The 18,889-nt window shown below is 39.4% G+C and overlaps 2 protein-coding genes across 8 annotated transcripts in view; one reads left to right on the forward strand and one right to left on the reverse strand.

The window, feature by feature from the left end:
• The window catches only part of LOC129749690 (dopamine receptor 2-like), a 660,001-nt gene that overhangs the window by 466,493 nt on the left and 174,619 nt on the right, over positions 1-18,889 (forward strand). The gene's annotated exons all lie outside the window — the stretch shown is intronic.
• The window catches only part of LOC129749659 (kinesin-like protein Klp10A), a 148,684-nt gene continuing 132,430 nt past the window's right edge, over positions 2,636-18,889 (reverse strand). For all 7 annotated transcript variants that reach the window (XM_055744707.1, XM_055744700.1, XM_055744715.1 and 4 more), the window contains 6 exons: positions 7,697-7,791; positions 7,116-7,636; positions 6,804-7,050; positions 6,076-6,735; positions 5,841-6,015; positions 2,636-4,792 (listed from right to left, as the gene is read on the reverse strand). In XM_055744707.1, coding sequence (XP_055600682.1) covers positions 4,647-4,792; positions 5,841-6,015; positions 6,076-6,735; positions 6,804-7,050; positions 7,116-7,636; positions 7,697-7,791 — 1,844 coding nt within the window. In that variant the 3' untranslated portion in view covers positions 2,636-4,646. The remainder of the gene's footprint in view (positions 4,793-5,840; positions 6,016-6,075; positions 6,736-6,803; positions 7,051-7,115; positions 7,637-7,696; positions 7,792-18,889) is intronic.

The following is an 18,889-nucleotide window of genomic DNA, read 5'->3' on the forward strand; positions in this document are numbered from 1 at the left end:
AGGAAGGAAAAATAAATTTTTTGTTCCTGTGATGAGTTGGTTCGCTTGGTGATTAGAGGAAATGAGCGAATTTCGGATCCTTGCTACCATCTTTATAATTTTGAATCGTTTCCAACCGTTTTCAACGACTGAATGACTAATCAAATCATTTTTTAACTTTCATTACTATGTAAAGCGTAGATTGTTCCGAAAATTATTTTTTTTTTTTTGAACCGATTATTATTTCCAAATTTTTTTGAAGACGGTTGAATGAAATGGTACCAGCTAAAATATTACTGATGAAACCAAACGGAAGCAATAGCTTTCCTCTAAAAAAAAATTAAGCTCACATTTACCGTTTACGAATGTAAGGTACACCGGGGTAAGTGGGGACGGTTTTTCGTATAGTTCAACTTTGAAAAATCATTAAAAAATCAGCAGTGGATCAATTTTGATAAAATTGCATTCAGTGTGATGCAGAACATGTTGTTTACAAATGCTGAAGAGATGAGCCTGATAGACGAAAAGCGAAAAAAGTTATCACGTAAATTGTTATGGACTGCTGGTGTCTTCACTTACCCCGCTTTATGGGGTAAGTGGGGACGGTATATTTTCCCTTTGATTTCTCAGGAAATTTTCAACAAATTTTTGTTTTATGGGTTGAATACGTTACTTTATTGCTCGAACCGTCCAAAATTTTGAAAAAAGTTCATGGTAGTGATTATTGTGTGTAATTTATGTTGCAACACACGAAATCCGATTTTATCGAAAATGTATACTTATTCCAGAAAACACAAGTACTTTTGCCAACTTTTCATGATCCGAATGCTAAATAAAGCTAAAATGTATTGGATGAAGGAGAGAAAATGGAAAAAATGTGTAAACATCAAGTATATATAAAGCCGTCCCCACTTACCCCAGGTAGGGTTTGGAGACAACATTTTAGATTTTTTAAAATAAACTATTTTTTCTTAATTTTTAATCGCCGTTTCTTATCCTAACTTGTTGTTTGGAATGTAAGGATTGTTTCAATGTAGAGTTTTTCGTCAAGAGCCAGCTAGTTCAAGAGAAATTTGCGATTGAAAAAGATGCGAATCAGTTCCACATCGTAGTTAAAAATAGAAAATTAACAAAAAGTCACCGTAAACATCCGCTATTGTTGGAACCGTATCTCTTTTACAGTTGTTGGATAGATACCAAGTAAATTTAACATTCTGCATTAAAAGTTTGAAAAAATAGTTTACAGTATTGTTTTAATAGCCACCGTCCCCACTTACCCCGCGTCCTCACTTACCCCGGTGTACCTTATATTATCTCTCAGTCAAAACAAAGAAAAATACCTTGGAAAGACACATCTCAAGTCATCGGTTCGTTTTTCATGCTGTTTTTTTTTCATAAGCTCATTTAGATTGTTATTAGTGCTCGCAGCATCTATTCATAGGGTGCTTGCTTTCGTCCTCATTTTCCCTCACCGAATGGCGCCATATGGCAGATCAAATAGTGGAGTGGTGGAGTGGTGATGTTCCATCATCAGAATGCTGGTTAGGGAGACCAGCAGTTTAAAGAATAATATAAATTCCTAGATTATTACAATCATTCGACTTTTTCATGTTCACTTATATCATTTCTTTGAACATAATTTACTTCAAACTTTTTTTTCTTGTCACCTCTTTTCAACAATGTTTCCTCATTTTTCGGGTTCTGGAAAGAAAATCAGTTTATGTTGGCTTTCTGATAATCTGATAGGGAAATGAGAAGCAAAGGTATGTTGTATTTTTATGCTAAACATACATATACGTTCCGCCTAATAGATTTATCTGATTATACAACCCCTCTCAACGTGGGAACATAAGACTTTCATGCGATTATCGGGAATTATTCTAGCTGAAAATTCATCGCTTCGGAAGGGATGCCTTCAACCCAACAACGGCATCAGGATGATGAGCTAGCAAATAAAAGGTAGATCAATACGATGATGAAACATAACAAGCTTGAGCGCGGGGGAGTTGATTAGGATAATATGTTGAGCATTCAATCCAGAGCACTTGAGGAGCTCTCTAGCTAGACCAAAAGACTGAAATGGCTGACTCGCGGACTGACTGGGTATGAGAATGTCTCGGGGATTAGCTTGTTTACGTTTCCGAGAAGTATAATCCCGGTGCTCAGTCGATCAAATATGCTTTATGTTTTGATCTATTTGTGTTTCAATTTAGGTGATAATATCTCTCACAGCAAATAAACACGAACTGCTTAAACTTCAGTTTCGCTGCCAAGATTGAGTTAGGATAACGGTTTTAAAGTAAATCATAATGATGGCATGTTACTCACCTCTTACTATTCTCTATCGCTTTTCCTCGAACAGCATCTCGCTGAAAAAATGTCTTTCTCGTCTTCTTGAGGTTCCGCTCGAAGATGACCCCATTTCAGATGGGTGAAGCTCTAATGTGTTTGGAGGGTTAATGTTCTTGAGAATCACTTGGACGTTGTTCGCAACTTATCCCATCTTGGTATTTTTCTGTATTCACATCATTGACAAAGTGCGACAAATTTAACATTAGATATACGATGTTAAAGGCGACTTAAACTAACATCCTTATACTTAAAAACATTTGCTGTGATACCTCAAAAAAGTGAAACAAAATGGGTGTTCGTTTTCTTTCGTTAATTTTGATTGTTATCAAGAAGAATGAGTAAAAAACGCTCTTTGTTCATTATAAAAACAAGGTTAATTAAATAATTACATTAATTCTCAATAGCGGGTGAATGTGTTGGTTTTGTAGTGTAGTTCTTTATTCTCGTAACTCTACTGCCAGGGGGGCACGCTTAGCAGTAAACCTGTGTTTCTTACTAACGCACTTGGTCTCAAATCGCAGTTTACAGAAGCCATTTTTTAGAAAGCGCACGTGCGCTCTGTGTGTAGTTTTTTCTTTTCTTTAGATATTATGTCTATTGTTCAACATTCGCAGCGTGATCACATATCGTGAAATAATCGAAATAACACAAACAAAAGCATCGCGCCTCTGGGTGGCGATTCTTCACACATTTCAAGAAGAACGCCCAGTGGGAACAAAGCAAAAGGGAAAGAAACAGTATCGTTAACTTAACTTAATGATATTTTTTAAATTGTATAAGGGTGTTTTTTGACTGCTCCCAATGTTGTTCCTAATAGTTGTGTTAATTGTTGCATTTTGTTCAGATATTTGATCACACTCTCAAAATACTCGTTTCCGTTGAAAACTTATTACATTCACGTTTTCAAAGTTCATTCCATTAGTTGCGGCGTACCATATTATAGTCGTTCTAGTTGCTTGTCTTACTGTTTTTTCTGTTTATTAATTCAATCGTCTTTTTTAAACCACATTTCATAAGCCGTACCTATCTAAAACATATGCTCAACAACTCATTCTCATCACGACTTCAAGCGCACACATCTTTTCAAATATTTCCTTTAGTAAAAGTACCGCATTTAGTGATAAAATAATCCCATTGTTTTAGTAGTCTGTTGTGCTTTTTTAATATTTATAACAGATTTGCACAGGTGTTCCGAAGTGAGGGTTCACCCCATGACTGCGCCTTAAAGAAACTGATAAAACAATAATACATTTTAATATTCGATTTAACATTTGGCGCTTGGAATCCTATTAAACGAAATGAGTACGATAGCAAATAAGGATGCTGCACCCAAAAAGTGTATAACATTAAAGCAATTTAATAAGAGGGATAAGAGAGAAAAAAAGATCAATTCAAATACACTTAACGGTAAATATATTAGTCATTTTTGCCCTTTTTGCTAGTCTTCAATGCATTTGTAGAGAATATTGTTCGTACGATTTGAGGGAATGATATTCGGGGGCGTGTGACTGTTTTTGGAGGAGTGTGGTAGCATAGCAGCAGCCTATCTTCAAAACAGAATGTGTGTGTTTGTCTAGGTTTAAGATAATTCACTTGTGTTTAGTAGTTTTTTTAACTTCAATTAAATCTGTAGTTATCCTGTGCTGGTCCAATTTTTTACTGAAAAAAGAGGACCATCTGCATTTGAACCAATGCTGCTTGTTCGTAAATATTTTCAAGTTTCAACGATTAATGCCTGCCCACAACACCTTGACAGCTACTAATACTGTGCCATAGTTTGTATACTAACGTGTTATGGTTTAATCAGTTCTAGCAAAAATGAAATAATGATCGCGAATGCTTTTATTTGACGATTTTTTTTTTTTTGTTATCTTCAACCAGCCATTGTACAGCAATATTCTAGAAGATGTCAAGGTGGAGCACGAAACAGTAACCGTTTTCAATCTTTCTGTGTTGCGTTAACAATCTATAATAACATTCGTTTCGGAGGTAAAACTACTACACCGGCACAAACTGCTGGAAACTGAGCCACCTGAGTCGGACTTGTTCGAAGTTTCTTCTCCCTACAAAAAAGCACAGCTTTCATATGGTTGATAGAACCCTACCAAACCACTCCAATCCCGGTGGCTCGATTCCAGCTCGCCTAATATACAAACTTCGCACTAGAAACGCATTTTATGTCTTCACTTATTCTCGAAACGCTCACGCACACACGCACTTTTTCTGCAATATAATTTTCAATGCCAACATCAGCGCGTGTTCTGTCTGCTTTTCCGTTTTTGTTTTTTTTTCTAGCTTTCGCCCGGGCCCGCCTCCTAGTTGTACTTCCGGTCCGGTTTGATTTTGTGCGACAGCATTTCCTCCTTGGCCAGCTTGGCACGGAACTCGGACATCAGATCCTTGCAGGTGGTGGCAATCTCGGCCAGCTGGGTGAACAGTTCCTCGCCGCGTTTGCAGTAAGCTGTTGAAAGGAAAGAAAATTACTTGCTTTATGAATGATAATTTTCTTTTAATTTGGAAAGCTGTTTTATCTACAATCGTGTCCCTCAATAAGGTTAAAATCACTCAAGGGACTGCAAAGAATATCAGAATAAAACAGCGATACTTCTAAATTTCAGTAGACTGTAACTACAGCCAATAGTTTAGAAGTGGCTCCAGAGAGAAAATATTTTCAGAGACTGTTAAGTCGAATTTGTACCACCGGCTTAGAGTATTGATCTCGGGCAGGTTAAACATGGCTTAGAAAGTGCAAATGATTACCAATCATTGTACCGACCCAACATGTAGCCCGATATTGTTGGAATGATTGGAAAGACTATGTTCTAGTTCTACCTAGTTATATTTAATGACAGCCAGGAGCAATAGCTCTTCCACTGTACATCACGCTATTCGCTGTTTTCGTTTTTTTTTAAATTAACAGGCCTTTCCGGTCGTCATTTTTTTTCATTTGTGTTCCAATTGGTCCATTCAATATATTCACTGAATTGAAGAGTCACACCATGGCCAACACCATGAGGTTCTGTTAAGACGCAAAATGATGTTAGAAAAAAGAAGCGCGTCGAGCCGGCTTTTAACAAGGTCGTCGAAGCGATGCCATGGAAGGTCGTTGGACCAGAGCTACTAGGAGATCGATGGACCGGGAGCCACTGGAAGGCACTGATGCCATATCCATGCTCATCTGATGCTCATCTTTAATATAGGTATAGCTTGAGCGGCAACCATCGTCTGTAAAACAAGACGTCTCGACAATTTTCAACATCTTCGAGTTTGTAAGAATCCTTCCGAAGATCTAGGTAAATGTTGAACACTTTATCGATATAGTTCAAAGCTGGAAAATATTTTAAGGAAGCTTCGCTCAGGGTTGAGAAGCACCAGCATAAACCTGGAAAACTTCGTATAAGGATCGAAGCGATTAGCGTTAGCTTCATTGGGGATAACGTGAGCATTGTTTCATCGTATATTTTGATGGGGGAAAAATAATCTGTTTACAAACGTGCAACCGTACTTACCATCCTGATCATAATCCACATAGTTCGTTTGCTTGTACAGTTCCCGCGATTCCGGCAAGAACTTCATCAGGAACTCGTTCACCTTCTGGTGATGGTCCACCACTTCCTCTTCCGTCTGCTGCAGATCCGAGATGGCTGCGTGCTGGTTGTACAACTCAACCGACATGTCGTGTTCCTAAAGAAGAAAAAGAACAGTTTCAAATTTGTTACAAAAAAAGGTTAATATTAAGCTCACGTTAAGTGACCGCAGCTGGGCCAAATCGTTCTCGGAGAGAACGCCATTTTTCGGTTGTTCATCACTTTCCATTGGTTCGATTTCATCCGTTCTCTCGGATGGATCAATGGCGACCAGCTCCTTGACTCGATTGGCGTATCGCAGCGTGTTGAGCGTGTGTTCACAGGAACTCAGGCCGGGCGAAATCATTGCAATCATACAGGTTTTACTCTTTTCGCCGATGAACGAATCTCGCAGCACCTGGGTCAGCTTGCTTACGCGGAACGGCAAGTGGGCGTTCTGTTTGCCCAGCGCTCGAATACACTCCTTCAGGGCTAGCAGCGATTTGTTGATTTCGGCTCCTTCCATTCGAGTTTGGCGGTTCGCAGACGATGTGTCCGCTCCACGTTCGTTACCGGCCAAATCGATGAACGAAAACTTTCCGTGGATCTTGGTTGAGCCTTTGGGTCGAACGACCAGCTGGAATACGGCATGTGACCGGGACGAGTTGGCGTTGGCTGAGGTTTGTCCGGAGGTTCGCGTACTGTTGCCATGGTTGATGATACCTAGAACCTCTTCCACCGAATCGACTACCTTTTCCGTGAGACCCACTACTTGGACCTGCTGCTTGCCGTCCTCGAGGACCCGAAGTTTTTGCTTGTCCGACAACAAATCAAATACCTGAAAACGAGGGAATGTTTCACATTAATCTTAACATTTAGCGTGACCAGAAGTATTTACAAACTTACCTTTCCACTGTAGATCTCGAAGAAGCTGGCCGACACGACCAGATTCAGATGGTTGTATTTGGCGCTGTGCAGATAGGCAAACACGTCTTTGGCGGCCATGGCGTAGATACCGTTTTTGCAGTCCTGAACCTTGCCGTTGAAATCACCACCCATGGTGTGGGTTTTACCGGAACCGGTCTGGCCGTAGGCGAAACAGGTCGCCATACCACCCTCGAAAATGGTCTGCACCAGCGGTTTCGCCGTGTATCTGAAAAAAAAAATCATCAAAATAAGAACTAGGTATTCCACAGGTAAGCCTAAAGGTTCACTCACTTGTAAACCAGTTCGTTGTCGCAGCTATCGTCGAAAGCATAATCGAATCGGAAATTGTGATTCTCCAAGAATTTGGTCAAATCCACCTTCGTTTTCGGCTCGTGCACTATCAAGGTGTCCTTGGTTGGTACACAGATCACATCCAGCTCTTTGCGCATCAGTTCCTTGCGACTGAGTGGCCTCTTACGCACGCACACCGTGATCTGGTGGTCTTCGATGGCTTGCCCGTCCAGCAGCGGCCGGAAGTCGATCTGGCTCTGGTACTCCCGGATCATGGCCGACAGTTCCCAGTTCGGGTTGCCGGGATCCATGTTCATAAGTGCATTTTTCTCTTCCCGGATTACGGCCTGCTTGGCTCGCCGCTTCTCACGGTTTTCCTTTAATCGTTCCACCTCTTTGACGACGTAGGACCGTCGGGGGTTGGACGCGGCTTGACTGAGCTGTGAGGCTACCGTTTGTGGTTGCGCGATCTGTGTGACGGTTGGCTGGGCTGTCATCGACATTCTACTCGTGGGTATACCCTATGGAAGAAACATAAATTGGTTTAATGCTGCTGGTTGAACGCATCCGATTCTTCTCACCTTAGCCTGTTTTGCCTTTTGTGGGGGAATGTTTTCGGACTGATCCTGACCGTTGATGTTGGGGGCCAACGAGGTTCGTGCCGTTCGTCCGGCTCCTGAAAAGAGGAATAGAATAAGGGAGTTATAGCATTGTTTGCTTTTGAAATAAAATGTTGACAAAATACAAACTAAATAAAAGATTGGCATGTTGTTTGCTGAATTTTAACGACAGAAACTATTTTTAACTTTCAGGTCGCATGTAAAGTAAGAAAAATCTATAGCACTATCGGGGGGTACATCACATAGTTTCAAACGAGCACAGCTGTGAAATTGAACCAGGTCAGGTACAACCACGGAAGTTTCGTTACCATCAGGAATGCATGCTAGTTATGCACACTAGCAACGAAATGCAAATTACCTGCCCGTGCCAAACCGAAACGCCCGGCGGCCCAAGAAAGGTGAAATTGATTTACTGGCAGATTTACCTTCTGCTTTCAAAAGGAGGCCGCAAACTGGAAAACCGGAAATTTAATCTAGACCTTTGATAACTGGGACAGGATAACAACAACGATTATGTGTGAAAAGTTCGACGAGTTTGTCCTCGTTAATTTTCAATTCGAAATTTAAATTGGCTTTTCAATGTTATGTAAAAAAGCTCGCAGACAAATTTGAGTTTTTCGCAATTGAAATCGACCCAACATACCTTGACTTTGTTACCGATACAAAATAACCACCTATAATTCCCCAATCAATTTAATCGCTGGTAAATGTGGCTGTTAACATTTCTACGAATACAGGAGGGGTTTCTCAAAAAGAAAGAATAGAACAGAAAAAATCCATCAATAGTCCCAGACATTGCGTTCCCATCGACGGCAGGCAAACAACAAATATGACACACGGGGCATTGATTTTCCTATTATAAATTGATGGGGGGAATCTTTGTCCTAGATATACCCCTTTCTGTACTGAATATTCTTAGACCCCTTCAACCCTTCCAACCACCCCAAGGTTGATGATCTAGTTCGGTTTTGGGAAAACAATTATTTTCCCTCATAACCAGGTCCAATATTATTGGGATCCTCAATTTGAAGCTACTTGCACTTTGCTAGTATGCACTTAAGCGATCAAAATCCGCTCGCCAGTTTGTTAAATTTGGGGTAGTTAGCTCTTTACTCGCTAGAACGAAACAAAAGGTTGGCTCCGCTAAATGACTTCCGGCAATTGACCTGCTGATCCGTAACCAGTGCGGACAGAAAGCTATTATTTAGACCGTTTTATGGATGTTTGAATGCATGGTTTGCCTAATTGGCAATAATCCATAGTGAGAGAGAACTGCTTCTTCTAATATACTCGGGTTGTTAAATTAATGCTGAAACGACGTACAGTACCGTTCATAATTGTATAGAAATTGGAAGCACGCGAACTGTCACTTCGACTTTGAACTTCCATAACTTTTGACTCTGATGATATTTTTTGATCAAATTTACTGTGTTAGATAGATCAACTATCACACCATTATATCACAAAATTTGAGCTTTCTGGAGTTTGTGTGGCCTGAGATACAGTCATTCTACGAAAATCGGACTTTTTGGACTTTTCTCATTCAAACTGTAATATCTCAGAAACTACGCTACATTTTTTGTTGAAATTTGGCAGAGTGATTGTTGAAATGTAAAGCTATCATGTCTGAAGTTTTTGAAAAGTTTTATCGATGGGATCAAAAGTTACGGGAGGTACAATTTTTCAGGCATGAACCTAAAAATACGATTTCTATAGAATTTTGGACGATTGTTTTCATAGGAAACTCCTATTTTATGTTTAACAACCAGTAAATCAATTTCAACCAAAAAATCAAAACAATATTGCGAGATTCTGATTTCAAAACACAAATAGATCTTTAATTTCATTTTTTTATTTCATCATTGCTTTTGCCAGACATTTTTTGACTGATTTGTGGATGGAAACGATTATGTTCTCATGAATCGTCCAAAATTCTATAGAAATCGCATTTTTAGGTTCATGCCTGAAAAATTGTACCTCCCGTAACTTTTGATCCCATCGATAAAACTTTTCAAAAACTTCAGACATGATAGCTTTACATTTCAACAATCGCTCTGCCAAATTTCAACAAAAAATGTAGCGTAGTTTCTGAGATTTTTTTTTATTTTTTTTATTTACAAAAGTTTTTATTAGGCATTTTACTTATAAAGTTTTTATGTGCCGGGAGTATTTTTCCTAACTTTGGGTTAGTAAGAGGGGGGCCGTAATCGTCGCGGCTACTCAACTGTTAATTCAACTATGTATAGGAAAGGAAAGGGGATTAACTGGGGTCACTTCCAAGAACAGTTTCCGTTAGGGTCCGGTGGTGGCTTCCTGTAGCTGTGGTTTCGATAGCTACCTCAGGGTTTTCGACTTCCTGGCCAGCCTTCTTTGTGGTGTTGTAGGACCCGTCGGATGAAAGTTTGTTCTAATAAATAGACGAAAAGAGCATTAGATAGAGTACAGACAGAGGGGAAGAGGACTAAACGACCAGATCAGACATTTTAAGATATTTGTATATAGGGTACAAATATTCAAGATCTAAGTTTGCCAAGATGTCTCGAATTGGAACACCAGGTAGTTTACTTCGGGCCCTAAGGGTATCCAGTAGCCAAGCCCTCGATCGATCAAACCGTTCACACGTCCACACAACATGATCAATGTCGTGGTAGCCATCCCCACAAACACAAACATTGCTTGTAGCTAGTTGTATACGAAACAAATGCGCGTCAAGCCGGCAGTGATTTGACATGAGCCGAGAAACCACGCGAATGAAATCGCGACTCATGTTAAAATGCTTAAACCATGCCTTCGTCGGAACCTTAGGGATAATCGTATGGAGCCAACGTCCCTTTGTGCCATTGTCCCAGCTAGACTGCCAAGCGTTAATCGCTAAAGTGCGAGGTATTGAAAAATATTCATTGTAAGTTATTATCCTCTCAAAGATTTCACCTTGTAACGCGCCCACCTTAGCCAATGAGTCCGCATTCTCATTGCCTTGAATAAGACAATGAGACGGGATCCAAGCTAAGGTAATCCTGTACGAATTTTCGATCAAAGCGCCCAATATCCCTGAAATTTCCAGCAAAAAATGGGAAGAGCGCTTCATCAGTTTCATCGATCGAATCGCCTCAACGGAGCTGAGACTATCCGAATAGATGAAATAGTGGTCTACGGGCAGAGTGCGAATGTGTTCCAAGGTACAATAAATTGCGGCTAGTTCGGCAACGTAAACGGAGCATGGCTCTTGAAGCTTGAAAGAAGCTTCAAAACGCTCATTATACACTGCGAAACCAGTCGCGCCGTCGATTCTAGAACCATCAGTAAAGAACATTTTTGTAGGGTCAATTTCACGTACTTTTGATGCAAAGATTGAAGGAATGACGTTGGGTCGGACGTGATCTGGAATTCCACGGATGTCAACGGTCATGGACAGATCGAATTTTATTAAGGAACTACTGATCGGGTAAAAGTGACTCGTGTCCGAATTTAACAAAGAAGGGTTTATTTCTAACTGACTAAAAGTTTTATAATTGTTTACATATTTTACTTGCGAATTAATATTCATAAGCCTTTCCAAATTTTCTATCACCAAAGGATTCATAGTAACACTTCGAATTAGGAAACGTAGCGATAAATCGAGGAACCGATTTTTCAACGGCATTACTCCCGCCAGTACTTCGAGACACATCGTATGTGTCGACTGCATACAACCCATGGCAATACGCAAACAACGATACTGTATTCGTTCTAGTTTAATCAAGTGGGTTTTCGCGGCGGACTCAAAGCAAAAGCTTCCATATTCTATGACCGACAGTATCGTTGTTTGGTATAACCTGATGAGGTCCTGTGGATGAGCACCCCACCAGGTTCCAGTAATCGTTCGAAGAAAATTGATTCTCTTTTGGCATTTTTGTGTCAAGTACCTAATATGTTTTCCCCAGAGGCATTTAGAGTCGAACCAGACACCCAAATATTTAAAACTAAGAGATTGAGTTAGAGTTCTACCCATCATAAGGAGCTCTATTTGAGGAGGGGAATGCTTCCTTGAAAAAACTACTAACTCGGTTTTACTAGGCGAAAACTCGATGCCTAGATTCCTGGCCCAATGTGATAAATTATTTAGAGTTTCTTGTAACGGAGGTTTAATTTGAGTGCCTTTTTTACCTGTGATATGAACAACATAGTCATCCGCAAGCTGTCTTAGCGTGCAATTTTGTGCCATACAAGCATCGATCTCTCGGACATAAAAGTTGTATAGCAGGGGGCTTAAGCATGAGCCTTGGGGTAGACCCATGTAACTAATTCGTTCAACTTTGGTTTCTCCATGACTAAAATGCATGATTTTTTCAGACAACAGGTTATAAAGAAAATTATTCAAAATTGGTGAAAGTCCGCAAGAGTTAAGTTGACTAGATAGCACTTCTATGGACACCGAATCGAATGCCCCTTTGATGTCCAGAAATACTGCTCCCATCTGCTCTTTTTGGGCAAACGCCAATTGAATGTCTGATGAAAGTAATGCTAGACAGTCGTTCGTACCCTTGCCTCTACGAAATCCATATTGTGTACTTGACAAGAGATTGTTTGATTCAACCCATTTATCCAGCCGAAAGAGAATCATTTTTTCGAGCAGTTTCCGGAGACACGAGAGCATTGAGATCGGCCTATACGAATTGTAATCAGAAACTGGTTTTCCCGGTTTTTGGATGGCGATAACTTTCACCTGTCTCCATTCATGCGGCACAATGTTCATCTCTAAACACTTATTGAATAAATTCAACAAGCGTTTTTTAGCGGTATCTGGCAGATTCTTCAACAAGTTGAATTTGATTCTGTCCAGTCCGGGAGCTGAATTGTTACATGACCAGAGCGCAAGTGAAAGTTCGACCATCGAGAATTGATCCTCCGTTTCGGAACTATTCTCTGTATCCCGATAGTTTTTCTGAGCTGGTACTGCGTCCGGACAGACCTTTTTCGCGAACTGTGTCAGCCAACGACTCGAGCTTTCTTCACTTTCGTTCGAAGGTGTGTAATTTCGCATGTTTCGAGCTGTTTTCCAAAGCGTGTGCAGAGACGTTTCTCGAGATAACCCATCCACGAATCGCCTCCAGTACCCACGTTTCTTGCCCCTGATCAAGTTCTTAAACTTGCGTTCCAAGGACAAGTAACGTTGGAACTTCTCTGGCAATCCGGTTCTGCGAAACTCAACAAACGCCTTGCACTTTTCTCCTCGCGCACGTGAGCAGTCTCCATCCCACCATGGAGTGGGAGATCGTTTTTGTATCGTCGAATTGTCATTCCGTCTGACCTGTGCCCCGATTGCACAGTCCACAATTGTTCCGGACATAAAACTGTACTCTGCCTCCGGAGGCAGTTCTTCCGTTGAGTCGATGGCTTCAATGACACCTGATGCATACTTTTTCCAATCTATATTCTTTGTGAGGTCATAAGGAATATTGATCTCTTCAGGTGGACTACGACCACTGGTGATAGAAATATTGATAGGCAGATGATCGCTTCCCTGAGGGTCTTGGATTACCTTCCACGTACAATCCAAGCTCAGAGAGGAAGAAGCTAAAGAAAGGTCTAAAATACTATGCTGTGATTGGGTTCCATTAATTCGAGTCACTTCCCCATTGTTTAAGACAGTCATGTTGAAGTCGTCGCACAGCTCATATATCATGTTAGCACGATCATCATCACGTGAGCTACCCCAGCCCACGCCATGGGAGTTGAAGTCTCCCAGAACTAGTCGGGGTTCTGGAAGAAGTGAAATAATATTCGCCAATTGGTTCCCGCTCACGCTTGAATTTGGCGGAATATATACCGAGGCTAGGCAAAGGTCTTGGCCTTTAATTCTAGCTTGGCAACTGACGACTTCAATACCCGGAGATGGTTGTAATGGAATACGATAGAAAGAGTGGCATTTCTTGATCCCCAAAAGAACGCCACCCCCTCTTTGCCCATCTCGATCCAGGCGAATAATATTGTGGCTATGGAAGTTGAAATCAGTGTTTGGAGAGAGCCAAGTTTCGCATAAGGCGAACACATCACAATTCAAATTGTGTACCAATACTTTAAAGGAGTCTAATTTTGGTAAAATACTTCTGCAGTTCCATTGCAATACAGAAACAATTTCTCTTACCTCAGTGGACGAGTTATTCATCAAAAGAAATTGCTTCTGCGATGAGGGTCATAGTGCAAGCTTTCTTTTTCAAGACTTCTCTTAAAAGAGGTACAAACATATTAATCATAGTCCTCCAACCTGCTGGTACGCTGAAAAAGTCTAGGATGAATGCAACAATTTCCGAAAATTTCATCTTACCATCAGCCGAAAAGCTGGGCAAACCGTTCGACGATGGATCAGATGCAGTTTCTCTGGGAATTGTTGCATTCCTGTTTGCTACTGATGGTCCTGAATTTTGAAGGGAAGTCTGGGGTTTTGACTTACCGGAAAGTGGAGGGAAGTCCTTCGGGGACGGATTAAAACCCGGAGGTCTCTGAATAGGAGGGGTAGAATTACTATTTCCACTTTGAGGATTTTTGGTTTTATTAACTTTGCTGGCAGCTAATCTGGATTGTGTGTTAGTTGTGCGTTTCCTTTTTGGAGCCTGTGAAACATTTTTTTTAACAAATGGCCCAGCTGAAGTTCCTTCGCATGGATCCTCCCCTTCGGATTCATAGTCACTTAGAAGGCCAAACTGGTTCTCTGAGACGATTGGCAAAGACTTCATCAGCATGTCTCTATATGATTTTTTAGAGCGAGTTTTCAAAGAAGTCTTGATTTTTTCCCGGCGCGATATGTACTTCGGACACGCCGAGAGAGCATGAGATTCCTCGCCTGTGCAATACAAACACTTGCTTACTGCTTGTACTTCACACGAAGCTTCCGCATGCTTCTCCCCGCACTTAGAGCAGCGTGCCTGATTGCAACAGTAGGCGGCCGTATGATCCAACTGTTTGCAATTCTGGCAGTACATGACCGAAGGCACATAAAGTCTCACAGGTAGACGAACCTTCCCGATCGCAACGAAATCAGGAAGTGCAGTGCCGGAAAAGGTAACACGATAGGAGTTCGACAGGGAAAATGTTCGTTCTTCCCCCTCGCCTGATGCTGATTTCAACTGACGCGCGTCCAGCACCTTGACCGTGGGAAGACCAGGGTCTTTGAATCGGCCAACCCCGGAATTCACAAGATCATCGACGGTCAAACCCTCTTCGGTTACCACTCCGTCAATTTCCACGTCACGAGCGGGAACGTATACGCGGTATTCGATCGTAAACTTCGGGTCACAAGCAATGGCATTCGCTTCCTTCAGGCTACCAACAACAATGCGCATCTTGTGCGGTCTCATCGGCTGGTAGCTGATTACGGAAGGGTAAGATCTGTCGAGGTCTCGGGCGATGGAAATCACATTAGGTGATTTCCCGTTCATTTTGGACCGGATGTAAACTACCCAAGGTCCCGTCGATTCAGGTTGGTAAACCCGACGACGAGGGGGCGGTTTAGGCAGCTCGTTAACTTCTTGAGGGTCTGGTGATGGTGGGGAGTTGCCAAACACAAAGGGAACCTGAGGGTTAGGGGTCTGTGGGAGGGGGGAAGGAGTATCTTCCGTGTCCGAGAGGTACATCGGTTGAATGTGGATATTTTGGGAAGACTGTTGTTCCAGAAGATATTCTTCGGAGAGGTCGTCCTCTCTAAAAGGAGGATGCATGCCTTCCTCGTCGCCGTCATCCGTTAGTCGGTTGCTTTCCGACATAACGGGCAAGAGTGGAGAGTCAAACCTTTATAAAAAAAAACTCAAACAAAATTTTGTTTGAGAAAAAAGATAAAAAATTAATATAAAAATAAAGTAAGAATAAAAGAAAAGGAAGATATAAATAAAATATATAAATAAAACCAAAAGGAAAAAAAAAAAAAAAAAAAACTTTTTTGGAAAAAAAAGTATAAAAACCAAAAAAAATATTTCGAACCACCCTAGTTGGTCGAACCACTCTAACACAACTGGTTTCGAACGATCAACGTGGTTTCCTATCCGTCTATTATGACGAATGACCTTGCTGGCTGGCAATCGTGTACAACAGCGGGGCCTTTTGTTTTCGGCTGATGATGGTCTTCTGATGCGATGCCGCGCACAAAACTTAATCACTTTTGTGGTATCACTTTTTCCGATAACGAGTATATCGGGTATATCGAATAGCAGAGTGCCCTAACGGAACACACATCCGGATGATCAGGGCGAAATTCTTCACACACTATATGCTATTTACGGAACACTAGCAGGAGCAACGAAACACTACCGCTTGTGGCGAGTGATGTGGAACGAATGTAGTTTCTGAGATATTACAGTTTGAATGAGAAAAGTCCAAAAAGTCCGATTTTCGTAGAATGACTGTATCTCAGGCCACACAAACTCCAGAAAGCTCAAATTTTGTGATATAATGGGCCTTATTCTGCGACGCGAATGAAGTGACTCGGAGTCACATTAGTCGTAGTCACGTGACTCTAGTCGGGGTATTCCGAGAGGCGACTCACTCACGGTGACTAGTTCATTGCTTCGGAGGCGAATGAATAACAGATCTTCATTTTGACGTTCCTGAGCAAATGAACCAGGTTCATCGGGTTCACCATGCGAACTGTCAAACATGTGAGTAACATTCAAAGAAGGTAGTGTGATATTCAATTTCTCGGATGACGTCACAATCATGAAGAATTTGAAAATAATGCATTTAATTTTTACGTAACCAAACCAAATGTAAGAATTAAAAAGAATCATACCAATCTTTTTCGAACATGCTGTAAATCCATAAGCAAATCGCCTTTCGTTCTAGTTCGCGTTAAGAATTGAGATAAAATTTCAGATTTAGATCAAAAATTAGAATCTAAATTTTAATGTTGATTCAAAATTCAGAAATTTAAAAAAAACATATTTCATAACATTTTGTTATATGATTTATTTGGTCGGCCACCAGCACAACTAAAGGCTATTAAGGCCTTAATTATTTCATATTAAAAATAAGACAAATACATTCATAAATTCAAAGATAAAATTCATATTAAAAAAAACTCAAATTCAAAATTTCATTTAATATTCATCTACAATCCTCTGATCAATTTTAAATGTTGCGATTGAAGTTCATGTACATTCAAAATAAGAATCTATTGTTATTACATATTTCAGATTATAAGTTAAAAATTCTATTTTTGATAGAGACTCATAATTCGGATTTGAAGATTTCAGATTACATTTCAAACTAGGATTTAGGAATTTAAAATTTCAGATTCATTTAAATTTATTGATTTTAATTAATTTAATTTTTTAATTATTTCTCTCTGATTGATTACGGATCCAGTGACCAAGAAGGTGGAATACAAACTTTCAAGTTAATCTATCAAATTACTTGAATATAAAGATGATTAAATAATCAAATATTTCAAAATAAAAATAAAAAACGGCCTTTTTTAATTTTTTTCGTTCTTAAATAATTTTAAATTTTCTGCGATTGAAATTAGTTTGTGAAATCACGAATTTAATGGCTAGAGAATTTCAAACTTCTCATTTAGTCATATTAGTCACTAAAAGAATTTATTTTACCCCATTTAATGATTTCTACATGATATGTTCGTTTTTATTTTTATTTATTTTATTTAAACGTCGAATGAGCCAGTGTCAATTAATGTCCAAATTATGGTTATTTATTTTTCTTTATCTGACCTAGAATTCAGAGATCTAGATAGGTTTATCATTTGCTTTTTAGTCAATTCATTCTATAATTTAAATATTTGAGCTCAGCGAAGATACAAAATGTTGAAAATAATAACGTAAAATATGTTTCTTTTTAAATTATTTTTTTACTAGTTTAGTTTAGTTCATTTTTATCAGTTTTAAGGGGGGGGGTAGGGTCTAACGGGTATAAAAAAACACCATTTTCACGATTTTTTTCTAGAGCTATCGTTCAAACAAATGTATTCAAATTTTTTGCATTATACAAAGCATTGTTAAAAGAACATTTAGTAATTTTTTCGTAGAAAAATATTGAAAAATGAGCCGGTGACGGAGCATTTTCGAGGATACCTTTTAAAAAACAGGATTTGCGGTGGACACTGTATCTCAGCACAGAATCATCTGAAGTCAAAAAATAAGAGCAAAATATTTTTAATAGATGTTTTTCTGGACCCCAACGTTTTTATTTAACTTAAAAATATTTTTATGAAATTTTTGTGGCTGTTTGAAGTAAAAACTACGATTTTTCACTTAAAAATCCGCCATTTTTCACCTTTAAAATCTCCCCAAAGTAAAAAAATCAAAAAATAAAAACGTTGGGGTCTGGTATTTTATATGTAGAAAATATGTTCCAAATTTGAAAAGAATCGGATAAGTAGTTTTCAAATGACGATGTCCACGGACTTTAAAAATGTGCTTTCGAGAAAAACGCGTTTGAAGTTTCTGCTCTTGCTTTCTTGCAGTATTAGATAGGAGGAGATAAAGGCCTATAACTTCTACAGTTTTGCTTCAATTGACTTGAAAATTTGACACAACATTCTTGAAATTTTTTACAATAAGAAAATAAAAAAATAAAAAAAAATCGATTTTTTGAAAGTGTTAGACCCTACCCCCCCCCCCCTTAAGTACATTACATTAACTTCTATATTATCTAGGGTTTGAATTCAAATACAAAATTGACTGAAATTTAAATTTATGATCAAAAACTTTTTGATATTTGTTTTTAAATGATAAGTTTTGTAAATTCAAAACAAAAATGGACATAAACATAATCGTGCGCACATAACTGGTTTTAACAAAATTGCCAAGTTATTTCGATCTCCTAATACATATGCAAAAGCAAGAATTACGTACCTTAAAAATCAAGCTAGTTTTATTGATTGACATTTCGTTGAAGTTCATCCGAAATGACTTTTGCCCATCGTTCGTACATTTTCAGGTGATGCAAATCAGATCAATTCGATGCACAATTTTTCACACTTTCTTTGAAATATTGAGTGTAAACGCATTTTGATTTGTTTGATAAGTATTTTATTTTTTGTTTGCAACTAGCTCAAGTATTCTTATCTGCAAACAAGTAACTTTTCTGTGTGTTTTGGTTATCATTTATTTTGAACATAAATATATGCATCACCTCCCTTTATATTTCGTTGGTTTTTTCCATTAT

The sequence above is a fragment of the Uranotaenia lowii genome, chromosome 1 (genome assembly GCF_029784155.1).
Source record: "Uranotaenia lowii strain MFRU-FL chromosome 1, ASM2978415v1, whole genome shotgun sequence".
Taxonomy (NCBI): Eukaryota; Metazoa; Arthropoda; class Insecta; order Diptera; family Culicidae; genus Uranotaenia; species Uranotaenia lowii.